A 15,586-nucleotide genomic window follows, 5' to 3' on the forward strand; every position below is an offset into this window, starting at 1 on the left:
AGACAAAATGGCATTGCATTAATGAACAACATCATTTGTGAAAATGGAGGGGGAAGCGCAAGGTTGCGTCTATCAACTCAAGACAGAGCGAGTGTGTCTATGAGGTGGAAAAGCAAGGCGGGAAAAGATGGAACACAACATTGACTACCTAATTATGCATTTTATCATTTCAGTCACAATGGAGTGCCTCCTATTTTGCCCGGTATAGCAGTGCAGCTGTTGCTCTGCTTCTTTAATGACATAGAAAAAAATCACAAGCGCGCTTTATTTAGGTTCGACTGCATTACTTCCTGTCTATGGAGCACGCGTGTAACAACCGCGCGACCGTGAAAATTAGTCAATGTGAATCTAATGGTGCATTACAAAGCAATAAGCTACAGCGTTGGGATGAAATAAAGCAGTGAGTCCCAACCGCTGTATTGTAGCACATTAGTGTGCTGAATTATACAGTTTCACTTAATCGGTCTGAAAGCTATCATTTGTTTACTCTCAATAATGTATCTTTTGTTCAACTATCTAAGCCAGTAACGTATAGTGACAGGCAGAACAATTAAATGCTCTTGTGCCAGAATTGAACCCTGTGGAACACCACAAGCTCCGTTATACATGTGAATTCATTTTGCACATATTTGTCGAACCACTTTCTTTTTTTGCTTGACATAGCGAGCATGAAGTAGGGCTGGGCGATACGGCCAAAACATCAAATCTGGATTTTTGCAGCCATTTTAATTTAAATTAAATTACATTTTTAATTTGAATTAATTTTAATTTTTAAAACCCAACAAACATTTCTTTAAAGGTTTAATTTATCCATTCATCCATTTTCGTGACCGCTTATTCCTCACAAGGGTCACACATAGGCGAACAACCATCCACACACACAAGCACACCTAGGGACAATTCAGAGCGCGCAATTAACCTGCCATGCATGTCTTTGGAACGTGGGAGGAGACCAAAGTACCTGGAAAAAACCCACGCAGCTACGGGTGTCATGGTTTGAGTTGGGTTAGGGTTAGTGTTGTTGCTTTTCTGTCTAGGGTTGGGTTTGGTTTGGGTTCTGCTTCATTTTGTTCCCAAGTTACTCTAGTTTCTGTTATGATCTGTTGTGTTCTGTGTGTCCTGTGTGTCTTGTCAAGCAATATCATGTCCACCTGTATTTGCCTACCCTTTCTCGTGTGTCAACCAATCAGTGTTTGTGTATTTAGGCCCCGTCCACACGAAAGCCAGTTTCAATGTATCCTCACAAGTTTATTACCGTTCAGGCCGTTCGTCCACACGATGGCGCGGTTTCGGAGCTTGAAACCGATCACTTTTGAAAGCGGGCTCCAGAGTGGAAAGATTTCAAAACGCGCACCGTACGCGTCCATCTGGACACCATATGCAGGATACTCCTCCAGTGATGATGTAATGGTTGCAGCTCGATGACGACGCAATTGTCGCAGATTGATGACGTATGCGCCAATTCTCGCGTGACTGCTCGTAGTTGTTTAGCGCAGCCTCCTTAGCTTGCTTATGCTTTTGCAGCAAAATATTTTGCTTCTTTATTCCCACGTTCAACAAGCGGTGTTGTACTTCAATCACCCGCCATTGTCACTTCTCCTTTGTTCGTCTTTCTCATGTTGCTTTGATACATGCAAAGCCATGTTTGTTATGTAGATTGCAATAAAGTAAGAAAAAAAAGTGTTTGTCTTCTTCGCAGATTCTTCTTCTACGCTTTCCGTTAATTCCCTGTGGCTGCGCTACAGCGCCACTCCAGACTTGGCATATACATTACAGCCGTTCAACGTTCTCAGTGTCTTCTTTTGGACACACGCAAGTCTTGAAATGCTTCTGTGTGTACGAAATTTGTTTGAGGAACGAAGCCGGCTTTGCTTCCGTCTGGACGGGCCTGAGTCTTTCCCTCACCCCAACCCATTTGTCTGTGTCGATCCATTGATGTTTGTCGCTCTTTCCTCCCGTCCTACTGCCATTGTTTTTCCCTGTACTCCCCACATCTCGCCTTTCTTGCCAGTTTGGACTTTTAGTTTTTTGCTCCGTCCACGAACTTTCTGTTTCCTTGCTTTTGTTTTATTAATTTCCGTTATTGGACTGCACCTCTGCCCCCTCGTTCTGCTTCCCTGCATCTGGGTCCACCTACCTCAACCACAACCGCAAAACACAACAACGGGGAGAACATGCAAACTCCACCCAGGAAGGCCGAAGCCCGGACTCGATCTTATGCCTTCAGCACTGGGAGGCAGACGTGCTAACCAGCCATCAACCGTGCCGCCCGGTTTCAATTATTCAAAAGCAATTCCTGTGCAAAATGTTCAGACAACAATAGTGTATACTGATTCTAGATGAGTTTTAACATAAAATAACATTCAGAGTTTGTGCTTAAATGCCACAATTAAGTAGTTGGTAGCTATTGTAAACATGTTTTGCAAAGCACCCATCCAGCATTCTGCCACTTGTGCAAAATTACAACTCACAAAAACATTTGGATGTAACAGAACAAAATACCAGCAGCTTTTAATAATCCAGAAGACAAAACTCAATTTCACGATTTAGCAAATTTTCGACGATTCGATTTTTAAAATGATGTATCGAATTAATTTGATTTATTGCCCAGCCCTAGCATGAAGAGCTTATAAGAATAAATAAATCACACGACATACTATCACATAAGAGTCACAAGTCGACTACTGAGCGCACCAAATTCGCTGCAGCACAGATAGGGCAAGCATGATAAAAAACAAAACTGGATGTCACATACTGTGTGTCTTGGCTGAAAAAGAAGTTGTGAAACATTGCTGTAAGGAATGCTTATGCGACACTTTTTCATTGACGTCCTCTGAAAAAACAAATTCACCAGCCAAGAGAGGTGCTATCAGCGGCCATAAAGAGATCAGCACCTCATGACTAACGCTGGTTAAAAAGGGAAGACATCTCACTAGACACCAGATGGACTGAAGTGTGTTGTGACGGAGTGATGACCGGGGACGAGTGAGTGAAATCTTGGCATGGCGGAATCAGATTGCACAGAGACCCTCAACAGATGATTGGCTAGCCTCATCTCGGCTTCCGTCAACAGGTGGCAATAAAAGTCCATTTGTGGTCCCGCGGGGGTGTTGTCTCGGTGTGTCTTGGGCAAACATGAAGACATTACATATGGAATTACTGCAGAACAAGCTGTGTTTTCACATACTGCAGCTCCATGTTTGCCGGAAGTAAAACTTTTACATTTGCGCATGCTGCTGTAAATCAAGTCCTGGATGCGATCTGATGACAAGTGCATGTTAAAATTATCATCAAGAAATGATGCCTCCAACTGTCGACTGTTCATACTTGGATTTACACTTTAACCTCGTCTTATATACTATTATCTTAAGTGGCTCCATGCCTTGACTGACCTTATGTGCATTCATCGATGAGTGAAAAATGCATGTCATCAACGTGCACCGCTGCCATGACGTATCGAATCGCCATGACAGATTTGACGTCTTACGTATTAACACTCTTGCAATCAATCACCTTTAACGGCCACGAGTGTGTCACTATTCATCGGTTTAGTTATGACAATCTTTTTTTTTTTTACATAAATGGACAAAATACAGAAATTTATGTGTAGACATGTTTGCATCAATTTAAAGCTACTCTTGCTTGAAATCGTCAGTCATTGCCATGGCAACCCCACATTATCTACATTAGCTGACTACAATGCACACATTTGGAGTTGTTATGCACTGTATCGGTATTATCGTTACAATCATTGTGACTTCACCAAAGTAAAATATAGTCACTCTTAATTGAAAAGAAGGTGAACGCACAGCTAACCAGCATCACAGCCAATTTCGAGTAGTGTAGAAGTAAGGCAAAGGCTCTGAAATGAAAGCCAAAAATGTGATCCACTGGGCAATCTTGACACTTTGCAGCCCCCCCAACACCCAACCCCGCCACCCCCACCCCACGCCCTCCGCTTTAAATTGTGGCCTCGGCCCTGAGGCGCCTGCACAAGCAGTAATTATTAATTAATTGTTTATGGCCTGTGGCCGGGTGAGCAGACAGACATGGCCCCTCGGATGTGTGCTCACAGCAGGGGAACTGTTCTCTTCCAATTAGACCAGCGAGGTGGAGAGCACGGCCCATCAAACACTCAAGTGCTAGTGAGCGGACTTGTGGGAAACAGGTAACGCTACGGCCTCATCACCTTGCCTGACAGGCTCGCTTTAGAAAAGAGATTTGCACTTTCCCTAAAAAAGTCATCAGCGGCGCAAGGAATTGAGTATTAATGCATCACACATTAGATAACACAAACGTCATCTCGACAATGGTTGTCACATGGGACACAAGAATTCATGCTCAAGTTAAGAACTATGGATGATTTATAGCCACTACTGTTTGGGTACTGAAAATGTGGGGGGCTTGTGGGGGGTGCCATCGGTTGGGGACCGCGGTATAGAGCAGTGCTGCGGTCCCCTGTCCGTGTTCCCCCCCCCCCCCCCCCTATCTATTTTTTTTTTAATGCACCACATACACTCAGTAAGATGCTTGGGAGGCGGGTGGATCGAAGCGTGGGAATATCATTTCCCTCGGCTCCGGTTCACCTGCTCCTAATTTTAATGCCCCCCCCCCCCCACACACACACTTGTATATACACTGGGTGGGGTCACATTCACGGTTTAGGGGTAGAGTTCGCCAGTCGGCGAGCTGGCGGACTCAGTAACAGGGGTTAAACTTTCACAAAGAACGCTGGGGTGACGACCGGGGCCTTCCCCCGCTGGGCCTGGTGTTCGGGGGTGTCGGCCGTCCTCCGGTGCCCCCATCTCCCCTTCTGCCCCCGGTGTTCCGTCCCTCCACGCGGTGGGGGGTGGGGTGGGCGCGGCTGCCCTCTCCGCTCCGCTGTCCGGCCCCTCTTTGGCGCCGGTGCCTGGGTGCGGGGGGTCCCCGGGGGCTGGGGGTCGGGGGTTGGGGGGCTGCCGGTTGGTCGGGGTGGGCGGCTTTGTTGGGGGGGGGGGGGTGGGCGTTGCGGGGGGGGGGATGTCTGGGGGATTGGGGACCTGGGGGCGGCTGGGGCTGGGTTGGGGTGGATGGCGGGGGTGGATGGGGGGCGGGGGGGTCTTGGGGGGTGCAGGGGTTGGGGGCCGGTGGGGTGCCTGGCGGGTCTGCAGTGCCCCGTCCTGCTGCGTTGGGTCAGGGGCGCGGGCCGTGTTGGGGTGGGGGGCGCTCCTGCTCCTGGGTTTGCTCTCCGGCCGGTGGCCCTGGCGGGGCCCGGGGGTCGTCCTTTGGCGCTGCCGCGGCCTAGGGGGCCCTGAGGTGTTGCGCTTGCTCTGTCCTGGCAGGGGTCGACGGCTCCCCTCTTTGGCGGAGATTTTCATGCATGCCAGATCCACCACACAAGCATCTATCGAAACTCAGACACAATCTGCTTCCTCCTCAGGTCATTGAATCGGTGGAGGCTGGTGTCTGTGGATCTCACTCGGCTTCGTCTGTCCTTCCTTCCTTTCCTCAGTCTCTCCTTCGGTCTCTTGAGGTCTCCCTGATTTTTTATTTTTTTTTGGATTTGTTGGAATTTAGATGTTTCTTGGGTTGGGGAAGAATTCTGGTGGGTGGCCCGGTGGGTGGTGTCTGGTCGGTGCTGGATTTCACCTTCCTTGGTTTTCTTTGGTCCCCTCGGGTCTCCTGACGGCGGTGTTCGGTTTAGGTGAACGGTATGGGATAGGTTTTTGATGAGCTAACAAATACACCCACGCACGCACGCACACACGCACGCACGCACATACACATTCTGACCCACATACAAAAAAAAAATATATATATATATATATATATATATATATATATATATATATATATAAAAAATAAAAAATAAAAAAATAAAAAATAAAGAGCAATGATGATGACATTTCCGAATGAACAATACTGAGCTCTTTATTAAGAACAAAAAAATAAATAAAATAAAAAACTGGTAGAATTATTTTGTGAAAACTTGTAAAACACACCCTGTTTGAAAGGACATTAAAAACCAAGAAAATGGGGCAGCAGGCATTTAAAAGAATTAAAGAAATGACCTTTTCCAAAAGAAAAGTTGAACTCAGTCTCTGTTCTTCATCTCGTCGCGGATTTTCTGCTTGAGCCCAACTTAACAAATGTACATATTTATTATTATATTATTTTTTTCCACTCAAGAGAGTATTACCACTGCCAAACTTTAATTTGCTTTACTAAAATGAACAGGCATGTTTTCAGAATGTGTGAGGAAGCCCGAGTACTCGGATAAAACTCACACAAGCACCATGACAACATGCAAATGAAATGCAGGAAGGCAGAGATTTGAACCCAGAACTTCAGAAATGTGAGACAAACACTAGGACACTCCATACCATACAATAAAAAGTACCTTGATACTCTTTTTTTTTTCTTTGTACATAAAAGCATTTTTGTTAAATATCTTACAGGCAGTGCTTTATGTGCATTTTCATTAAGCGTACATGACAGATGAAGGATGATAAACAGCGAAACAGTGCAGCTGTAACGCTTCAACACGAGAACCTGATGGCTCATTTAAAAGGCTGACATCACGACACGTGGAGTCAATCTAGCAAGGAAACACATGACTCTTCATGGACACTCGTGAGCGGGGTTAAACTTCACCGAGGTGACTTTGCATTCAATCAGCGTGCTTCTCTTCATGCATAAATTACCCGCCACGCACGCAGCGGCTTAGGTAACAATAGGGCCGTCAAGGAGTCAAAAAGAGCGGAAAAAGTGTCTGCTGGAATATTCAGGGAGTTTTGAGATGGATTAATGAAAATAAAATGCACACAGGCGACGATCTACTCCACCACGGGGCAACAATAACCTTGTGACGTAACCGAGCACCTGCGTCCACTTCATCACCTGGTGGATTTATGGAGGCAGAGAGAGAGAGAAAGAGAGAGAGAGTCTGGCCAGGAAGGATATGAGGATAATGCCAGTCCAATGCAATGTGAGCAATGTTCAATACAAGCACGTTGTTATTTGCAGTGCAGGTTAATGGCAAACAAGTGTGAAATGTGAACTTGCATATTATGGAATTCTGCAGGGAGGAATCGACAGACGGTTCATAGATAGGAACGTTACAATAAACGACACTGCGTTATTTCTATGCTAATGTGCACCACGCAGCTCCTCAGCCTATGGGGGGAAACACAAGCATCCTTTTGTTATATTTTCATGCTTGTCATAATCCAAAACACAAACCAGCTCCGTGTTTCTCTTTGCGTCTGTGTAAATCCACAAAGAAACTATTTTCATAGCAGCCACTCTACAGGGACAGAAAGATCTGCATTTATATTAGCACAATGCAAACAAATGGAAAAAGGAAATGGAGATGCTCATTTGGGAGCTTGGTTTGTTCTCCCATTCTCTCTCAAAGCCACTTCCAAACTCTGCTACATGCTTACTCAATAATTAATTATTCCAACAAACAGGAGTACAACAAGTTATTTTTCCAGACTCTTTAACATTCCGTATGTCTCCGGTTTGTTTTTAACAAATAAAAGAAGTGACTGTCAAATAAGCTTTCAAAATGTTTACCTCATGAATATGAATCGTGAAAAAGACTTTGACAAACGCAATATTTACTTTTTTAGAGGAAAATGTCCATCACAGGAGCAATTGTTATAGCTGAGGATTTATACAAACACAGCGTTCCACCTTAATATATACAGTTTATTATCAATCCATCCGTTTTCTATAGCATGGATGGGCAACATTTTTCATCAGCGCTACGGGGTGGACATAGGAGTGCACACTTACATGCATGACAAAAAATTCATTTTAAGGACATGTCAGTTGTTTTTTTGTTTTTAATTGGACCATTGTACGACTATCCTGTGTATATTCAAACATATGTAAAACATCTACTTATAAAAATTATAAAATAATACAAATGAAAATAGCCAGATACTGTGAGTCTTGCCAATTAAGGCACCATAGGTGTTTATCACTATTAAGTGTGACAAGCGTGGGTACACATTTAGTAACGACTCATGTGTTTCAAAAGTACCGTGGACAGTTTTTGTGAAAACAAAACAGTTGTTATCTGTGTACTTTGGAGTTGGGTGTTCTAACGGTGACTGAATTTGAAATATTTGATGGATGATAGTGTCTCTAAGGACACAAGGCGGATAAGTTTGTGTTTAAAATGGGTGAACATGCAATCTGCTCCACCTGAAAGACACAATTTTCTTGACCTAGTTTAGTCTTGGCTTGGTGGAGAAGTCGAGCCTTCGGGTTGGTGATGTCTGCCATCTAGTGGTGAACACTATTTCTACAACTTAAAACTGCCCCGCTACAGTAAACATTTGTATTTTCCTAAATTAATCGAGGTCCACTGGCGTCAATTGCCCATTCATGTGCTCTCGCATTTGACCTCTGGTTACACTCTGGATTGGTCGCCATTTGCAGCGTAGAAATCCACAAACAGCTAAAGCCTAAAGTCCACTCTGGTTATTGCTTTGCTGTTTCTATAACAACTCATTTTACCGATTAGTCATCGACAAACAGCATGATTTTCAGCAGAAACGGCCCCCATTCAGTGTAAGGGATGTTTTACTCTCCATATTTTAAAGTCATTCATTTGCAGCCTAAAATGAACTGACTTTCTCCCTAATGTCATAATGTTACCTCCGCTTTATGCTTGTTTTATGATCTAGTTTTACAGCAAATAGCGCCTTCCTTTCAACATTAAATGGCAAACACGCAAACAACCACACTCTGATATAATAAGAGCGAGATTGCTTCATTTTATAACATATTGGTGGCAAATTGGAGGGGCGGTAAAAGCTGTTTTTGCTCGATGATTAATTATAAGGATGGAAAGAAAAGCAGACGCGGATTAAAGCAAATCATGCACGCCAACACCAGAAAGCAATCGAGCGTGCATTTCAAAGAGGGAAATGCAATCATACTGCAAATGAAAGATTATCTCATTCCTCTAGTTTGGATATAATAGCAACCTGGAATTATAAAAGGGAGATTTCCAAGAAGACGACAAGATATTGAGGAGGCACACAAGGGAGGTTTGTGTGACTTGGGTGTGATTGGATAAATAAAAAAAGCGCCATGTGATTTGGGAAGGGGGCCACCTCGGGGCTGCGGGACCCATCTGCCTGCCCCCTTGCACCTCCTTCGACAAGACCACAGCCCCCGGCCATCACTTTCCACGTGAATGTAAAGCACAACGTGAGAGGGACGATTAAAAAATGGGGTCAAGAGACATAGAAAAAAAAAGCAGATAGGGCGTGCTTCTTTGCATTACACATTCACCATCACACCATCTTTTTCTAGTCCTGCTCACTCCGGAGGATAGTTCCGTGGTAGCGGTTAGCTTGCTAACTGGCTGCTAGAGCTGACATGACATGTTTCCCCAACAGACCCCCCTTGGCCCCTCCTGCCCGCCCAGGATCAAATCAAGCTAGTGGCTTTATGTAGTATGATTGCAGCTCTGGTAATGTCTAAAAGCCCAGAGAGAGTCCGTCTGACGCATGCTGTTGTTTCTATCGCCACCTGATTCACGGATAACATGCCAGAGATGAGGATCACACTTTCCAGCTTGTAATACTGTTTAATGCAAATTAGCATTTGCATGGAAATTAGCATGCAGTCGTCCACTCACTGGAGCAAAAGTCTTTGAACCAAAAGAGTGTATCAAAAGAGTGTATCAATTATAGATTCATTGATTGATTCCTTAGTTCCTTCTGAATGTTAAGACACTTTGGAACACTCAACGCTTTTAACATGGTGGTGGTTGGTTTGGAAGACAGTGATTCCCAGCCACTTTGCCAAGGCACATTGTGTTCTAATAATAATGTCTCATTGTCTATGCATAGTGACGTATACTGACAGGAAGAACAATAAAATGCTTCCGTTACATGGCAGAAGGTCCAATTAATCTGTAATCTTGTCATTCAGGCAACGGAACAATTGGTGCCCGGGTGCTTCCGGGTGGCAGAAGGCAAGTGACTACCACAGACTCGAGCTGAAAACCATGACAGAAACTTCTTGTCTTTAGGCTTGTACCATTAAAAATTCTAAAAATATATACATAAGTGATTTGAACAGAACCTGTGGCGTAGACAGAGGTTAAGAAAAGGCAATGTTCACTTCTAAAGTGACGGACTAAGAACCAAAACTTCATCACTGGGTTTGTGCAAGATACTTTCTCAGATGTACAGTAAAACGTTTGGTTGGTTGTCTTGGGGTAATTTTGCAAAACACAATGGCTAGCCTGTTAGCTAACATCAGCTCTGTAGCATGTTATCTATTTCACCAGCAAATGAGCTGTGAAAAGTGAATTACTTAGCTACTTCCACAATGGCCATGTTACCTATGTCGGAATATCACCATGTGTATTTTGGAATGAATTTACCAGGTTGAAATTCCATCCCTTTTAAGAAATAAAATAAGTATCAGGAAAACAGGTCAAAGAGGCCTTCATTGACTGTTAAAGACCATGTCAGTCACGTCACGATTTTTGCAATAACATACAAAAGGCTTTGATGCAGCCTCTGACCTGAAGAGGTCGCTTAAAGCAATGGTAGTTATTACAAAAAACGGCCAGAAGGTGGCAGCAGAGTATAAGAGCTCAACCAGGGCCTTGTTGCAACAAGATCTTTTTCCCAGTGTTTTCAACAGATTTTTGAATAATGATGAAACTTAACTATATTTTAATGCTAATTGCTGCAAAACGGAAACAGATACATATATACTTTTTTTTTCCCCCTGATGAAAGAAGAGACTCTAATCAAAATCCAGTAAAACAGCCGGGAGCAAAGGGGGTTGCTTCAGTCAAAATGGCTGCGAGGCAATGAGTAAAGTACCTTCTGTGCATGCATGAGAAGTAATTTCCCTCCACACCAACGGCGGCAGTAGTCATTATTTCTCATTGTTTGAAAAAAGGCAACGGTAAGGCTATTTACAGGGACAGGATATTAAAGCGTAATCATAATCTATTTCGTTTTCACTCACCCTAACCCACCCTCAGGCTCTTACAGAGTATTGTGTAATATAAAGGTAAATCCTAACTGGTATATCAAGTTTTGTCTCCATATCTTGCCATGGCTTTCATCACTTGATCGACATACAATTAACGGTAATGTCATACAATGCCGGCCTCTCTTGAACTATCTTCTCAATCTTCTGTCCACACACACATTATAAGTCTGAATGCGAAGGGTAATAATGTGCAAAATGAGCGAAATTATAAACACTTTCCATCGCTTAGTGTTTATCACTTCCTGTTCTATCTCTGAGTGCTGATTTGCCAACTAACAGCCAATCAGAGTGATCAAATGTCGATTCAACATGTTGAAAACGCTCCATAGACGCTCCGCCAACAGCTCCGACGTTACAACAGTGCTTTCCATCAGGCCGCTTGTTTGTTTACACAAGACCTTGCTTAATGGATGACACCATTCTGCTTTTGTTTTTTTTTTGTGCTCAAACATGCAGCTGACAAGTGACTGCTGGATAAAACTGCACATTTCGCTAACGAGCATTGAGGCATAATAAAGGCGCCACATCCTCTCCCTGAATCTTCACAGCTTCCTTTGTTACATCTCTGCTCAAAAGTCATCAAGCTAGCGCAGAGATAAAAAGAATCGAGAGTAGGAAATTGCGGATATGTGACGGCGTCTTCAGAAACAAGGACAAAATGAGGACGGGTTTATGAAAAAAAACAAAAAAACTCAATTGCCATTTCAATGGCATGACTCTTCGTTGACATTAAGACAGATTGACCTGGAAACGGCAAGAGCCTGTATACGGTCTATGGATTATCCCAAAATGACCGGTGCGTCTGTACATGGAGGCATGAAGGACACAGACGAGAGGTTGTCGGCAAAGGCGGACCTCAAGGACTCCAGTGGATTAGAACTGATTGAATTCCCATTTGCGGCATTTAGGGTCATTGGTGCTAGCACTCGTTCTCTCTCACTTTCCAACTCGGAACGAATAAGACTGCACTTGCACAGATAAGCATATTTGCATGGCAATAATAGCAAGCCTTGGGGTTTTGAAATATAACCTGCAATAAAGTTTTATTTCGACCGGAGGCAATATCGTAGAGAGGGAAATTGTAAATTACAACCATCCTCACAAAATATGCACACAAAGTTCGGTTTTATGTCTGCAATATATGCATACGTTCGATGTTTTTCCTATTCTGGACAAGTGGCTCGATCAATACGAGGAAGTAGAATGTAGAAACACTGATTCATCAATGTAAGAATAGCAACAATGACAAGAAGAGATTAAATTCAACCCACTGCTTTCTTGCTGAGGGAAGTGTTGCACACAAAAAAAAAGCTGACTCACAGTTTCATTAGACAAGTTTGTACTTAGTTGTGATGAATGTTTGTTTGACTTGTACTTCAGTAACTTTACATGTGCAAAGAATGAGTTATCCTTACAACTAGGAAAAGTGAGATAAGATTAAGTTTTAAATTCTTCTTACTTTGCCTTTAGCTAATACGTGTTTCTTTTGAGGACTGCCCCACTATTAGCCTTGGAATTATATCATCACTAAATACTCCTTCCCTTAAAATTACAACTGTAGTGATATTTTAAACTTGATACTCCTCCAATGCCCTAGAACAACTAGCATGTAAATGTCTGCAAAATGTCTTCCTTCCATGTCGGGGCATTGCTTAGTAGAAATAAACCACTTAAGCTTTCAGGAAACTTTCCAAAAAGAGGAGGGTGCAACGCAAAATAACACAATGGATTGTAAAAAGCTTTCAGAAGGTAAAAAAACGTTAAATGAGGCATTAAGGATAGCAACCACTTTAGCTCACTATTTGTCTAGAAGGAACAATTTGATGGAGGATTTATCTAAGGTTGTAACTGGAGGCCACCAAAAAATGTTTCTGGTTGGTTTCTACTACTACAACAATCTCAATCAAGATGGGTGTCGGAATAAATTGCTCTTCTTTGACCTCTTTGACATGACATTGTAGCAGGAAAAAGTCATTTGACACTGTTCTTAAAAGCTTTGCAGCTGTGGTCAATTGGAGGGGTTTCTGAATGCATTAGCCGAGACAGACGCAAACATTACTTCCTGCTGCGTGAGCCACTGATGCCCCCACACGTTTGATAAATACATTTTTTTGGACCTTCCACATTAAAACATCATACAAAACATTTTTTTAAACCTTTTCTATTAGGCTTAAACAAATAATTCAAATCAACATCGCAATTTATGAATGAATGCAATGAAAGCAATGAGAAGGCATATTTTTTTATTTATTTTTAAAAATTAACACACAAATTTTGACACCCCTAATATATATATATATATATATATATAAACAAAATTAGTGCGTTCAATTTTTGTTAATTTGAAGTTCCTGTAATGCCACAATTTTTTTTACGCGCGATGACCGGCCCTTATTTGGAATGCCTGTACTGGAGTAGTTCCAGTTACAATGCAGCAGACACGTCAACGACAAAATTTTGCAGTAATAAATGTAATAATAATGCATATTCTTGTGGGGACTGGGGTCAAGTTGTATTTTACAATTTTAAAAATGTGCAGAATTTCACAAGTTATGTCACGGTAAAGATTAGATCGCTCTTAATATGAAAAAAAAATGCACTGAGCTGTCACCAACGTCTTACAAATGCAATTATGCCATCTAGTGGCAGAAAAATGACCTCAACACAAATCAATATACTTGTTTTTAACTTTGTTATGAAATTATTGTATCAATGACTAAAAGAGGCAGCCACATTTCTATGAGTTTAACATTTCTTTCCACATTTATATTAACAAGAGTATGAAAACTTGGAAAAAAATATTTTTGTGTATATTTTAATGTTTAGAACGATATAAAGATATACAATTTTTGATTAAGCATGAGTTAACGATTGAAGTCATGCGATTAATTACGATTATTGAAATATAATCACCTGACACCCCTAACATATATATATATATATATATATATATATATATATATATATATATATATATATATCGAGTGTTTCCCACAGATTTCAACTTGGGTGGAAGGACTCCGGGGGTGGAGGGGGGATTTTGGGTGGGGGAGGGACGCAACTCCGAGGGTGTTCTCAATCCTGCTACTTGCGTCTCCTGTAACCTCATGATCCACAAGTGAGTGACGGCGTGTTATATGTTTTAAAAAATATATATTTTTATAAAATTTTCTTGAAATCTACTTGGGTGGTGGCCAATTTACTTGGGTGGCCCGCCCAACTTTTAACATGGTGTGGGAAACACACACACACACACACACACATATATATATATATATATATATACTGTGTTGGAATGAAACAAGCAACTGCACATCTCTTGTCATTATGCCATGAAACATTACCCATCTGGTAGCCTGCAGCCACATTTTTTTTAAGAAAAGAAAAATGGTGCAAGATTTTGTTGCATCCTAAAGACCGTTCCGTTTGAAGGTGATCCACCAAAAGTCAAAATTAAGCCAAACGTCACCAGCCCGAGGACTGATAACGTGACTCAAGGTTCTGATGTGTGCATCAGGACAAACACGTGTGCGTGCTGGAAGCCTTACCGTCCACGCAGGCGGGTCTGGCTCTCGTGGTTCCCGCGATCTGGCCCTTCTTGCAGGCGCAGCGGGCCGTCTGCCTGGCGATGGTTCGCCGCGGTTGGCTGCTGTCCCTGTCCAGCGTCACAATTTCACATGTCCCCGCTGCCAGCTGGCCTGCGAATGACAATACACGGCAGGGAGCGAGGTCAGACACACGGAAGCGTACGCGGGGCAAGATCCAGCAATCTGCTCAGCCACGATGCCGTGACACCTTCTGTCACAGCACCGTGACTGTTCGGAAGTCTACGCAAGGCGCTAGTAGATGTTATACGTGGAAAGTCACTTACCCAGCTACTAGTAAAACCATTCATTGTACTAGAAGAATGACTAGAGCACACTAGTAGCCCAAGAAGATCTTGGACTTTAAGCTAGATATTAAGGAAAGCAAATAAATGCTGAGTATGCAATTCAACACTACTTGTGCACAACGACATGCAGCTAGGACATTCATGTATGACATTCCTGAACACTAGTCGGAAAACAACTTGTAACTTATGAGGTGAAACTGTACTGTAATTGACATCTGAGTGTCTGTTACTAGTAATACTAGTGACATGATAAAATTCTTTAAGATCTATATTTTGTTGCTAGTAGTACAAGTGCTACACAGTCAAGTAATGCACACTTGCCTCACAGGCCACTGCAGGAACATGCTGTCCAACTAGTATGCATAAAATATGCAAGTTGTCATGCAACAAAATTCTACTAGTTAACATTTCACACTTCACTTAGAACACTAATATTGCTACTAGTACTTAGGCAAAACTGTGCATCTACCAATAACCCAAGGAAAGAGTTAAACGTTAACTCGTCAAATTTTATAAGATCACTAGTAGTACTAGTAGCATGCAGAAACAACTTGCCATGCTATACGTGTTACTAGTGAGGCAAAACAGTGCACTATTTGACATATGCAGAATTCCTACAAGTGATATAAAATTATTCTAGTTAACATCTGGTATTTCGCTTGGATTGCATATGTC

General features: G+C 42.5%; 1 protein-coding gene across 2 annotated transcripts in view; it reads right to left on the reverse strand.

Annotated features, from left to right (window-relative positions):
* Positions 1 to 15,586, reverse strand: part of tafa5a (TAFA chemokine like family member 5a) — a 144,996-nt gene that overhangs the window by 36,145 nt on the left and 93,265 nt on the right. For both annotated transcript variants that reach the window (XM_086060190.1, XM_086060191.1), the window contains exon 2: positions 14,568 to 14,717. In XM_086060190.1, the coding sequence (XP_085916316.1) occupies positions 14,568 to 14,717 (150 nt within the window). The remainder of the gene's footprint in view (positions 1 to 14,567; positions 14,718 to 15,586) is intronic.

The sequence above is a fragment of the Leptonotus elevatus genome, chromosome 17 (assembly GCF_054856555.1).
Source record: "Leptonotus elevatus isolate MCC_2025b chromosome 17, RoL_Lele_1.0, whole genome shotgun sequence".
Taxonomy (NCBI): domain Eukaryota; kingdom Metazoa; phylum Chordata; class Actinopteri; order Syngnathiformes; family Syngnathidae; genus Leptonotus; species Leptonotus elevatus.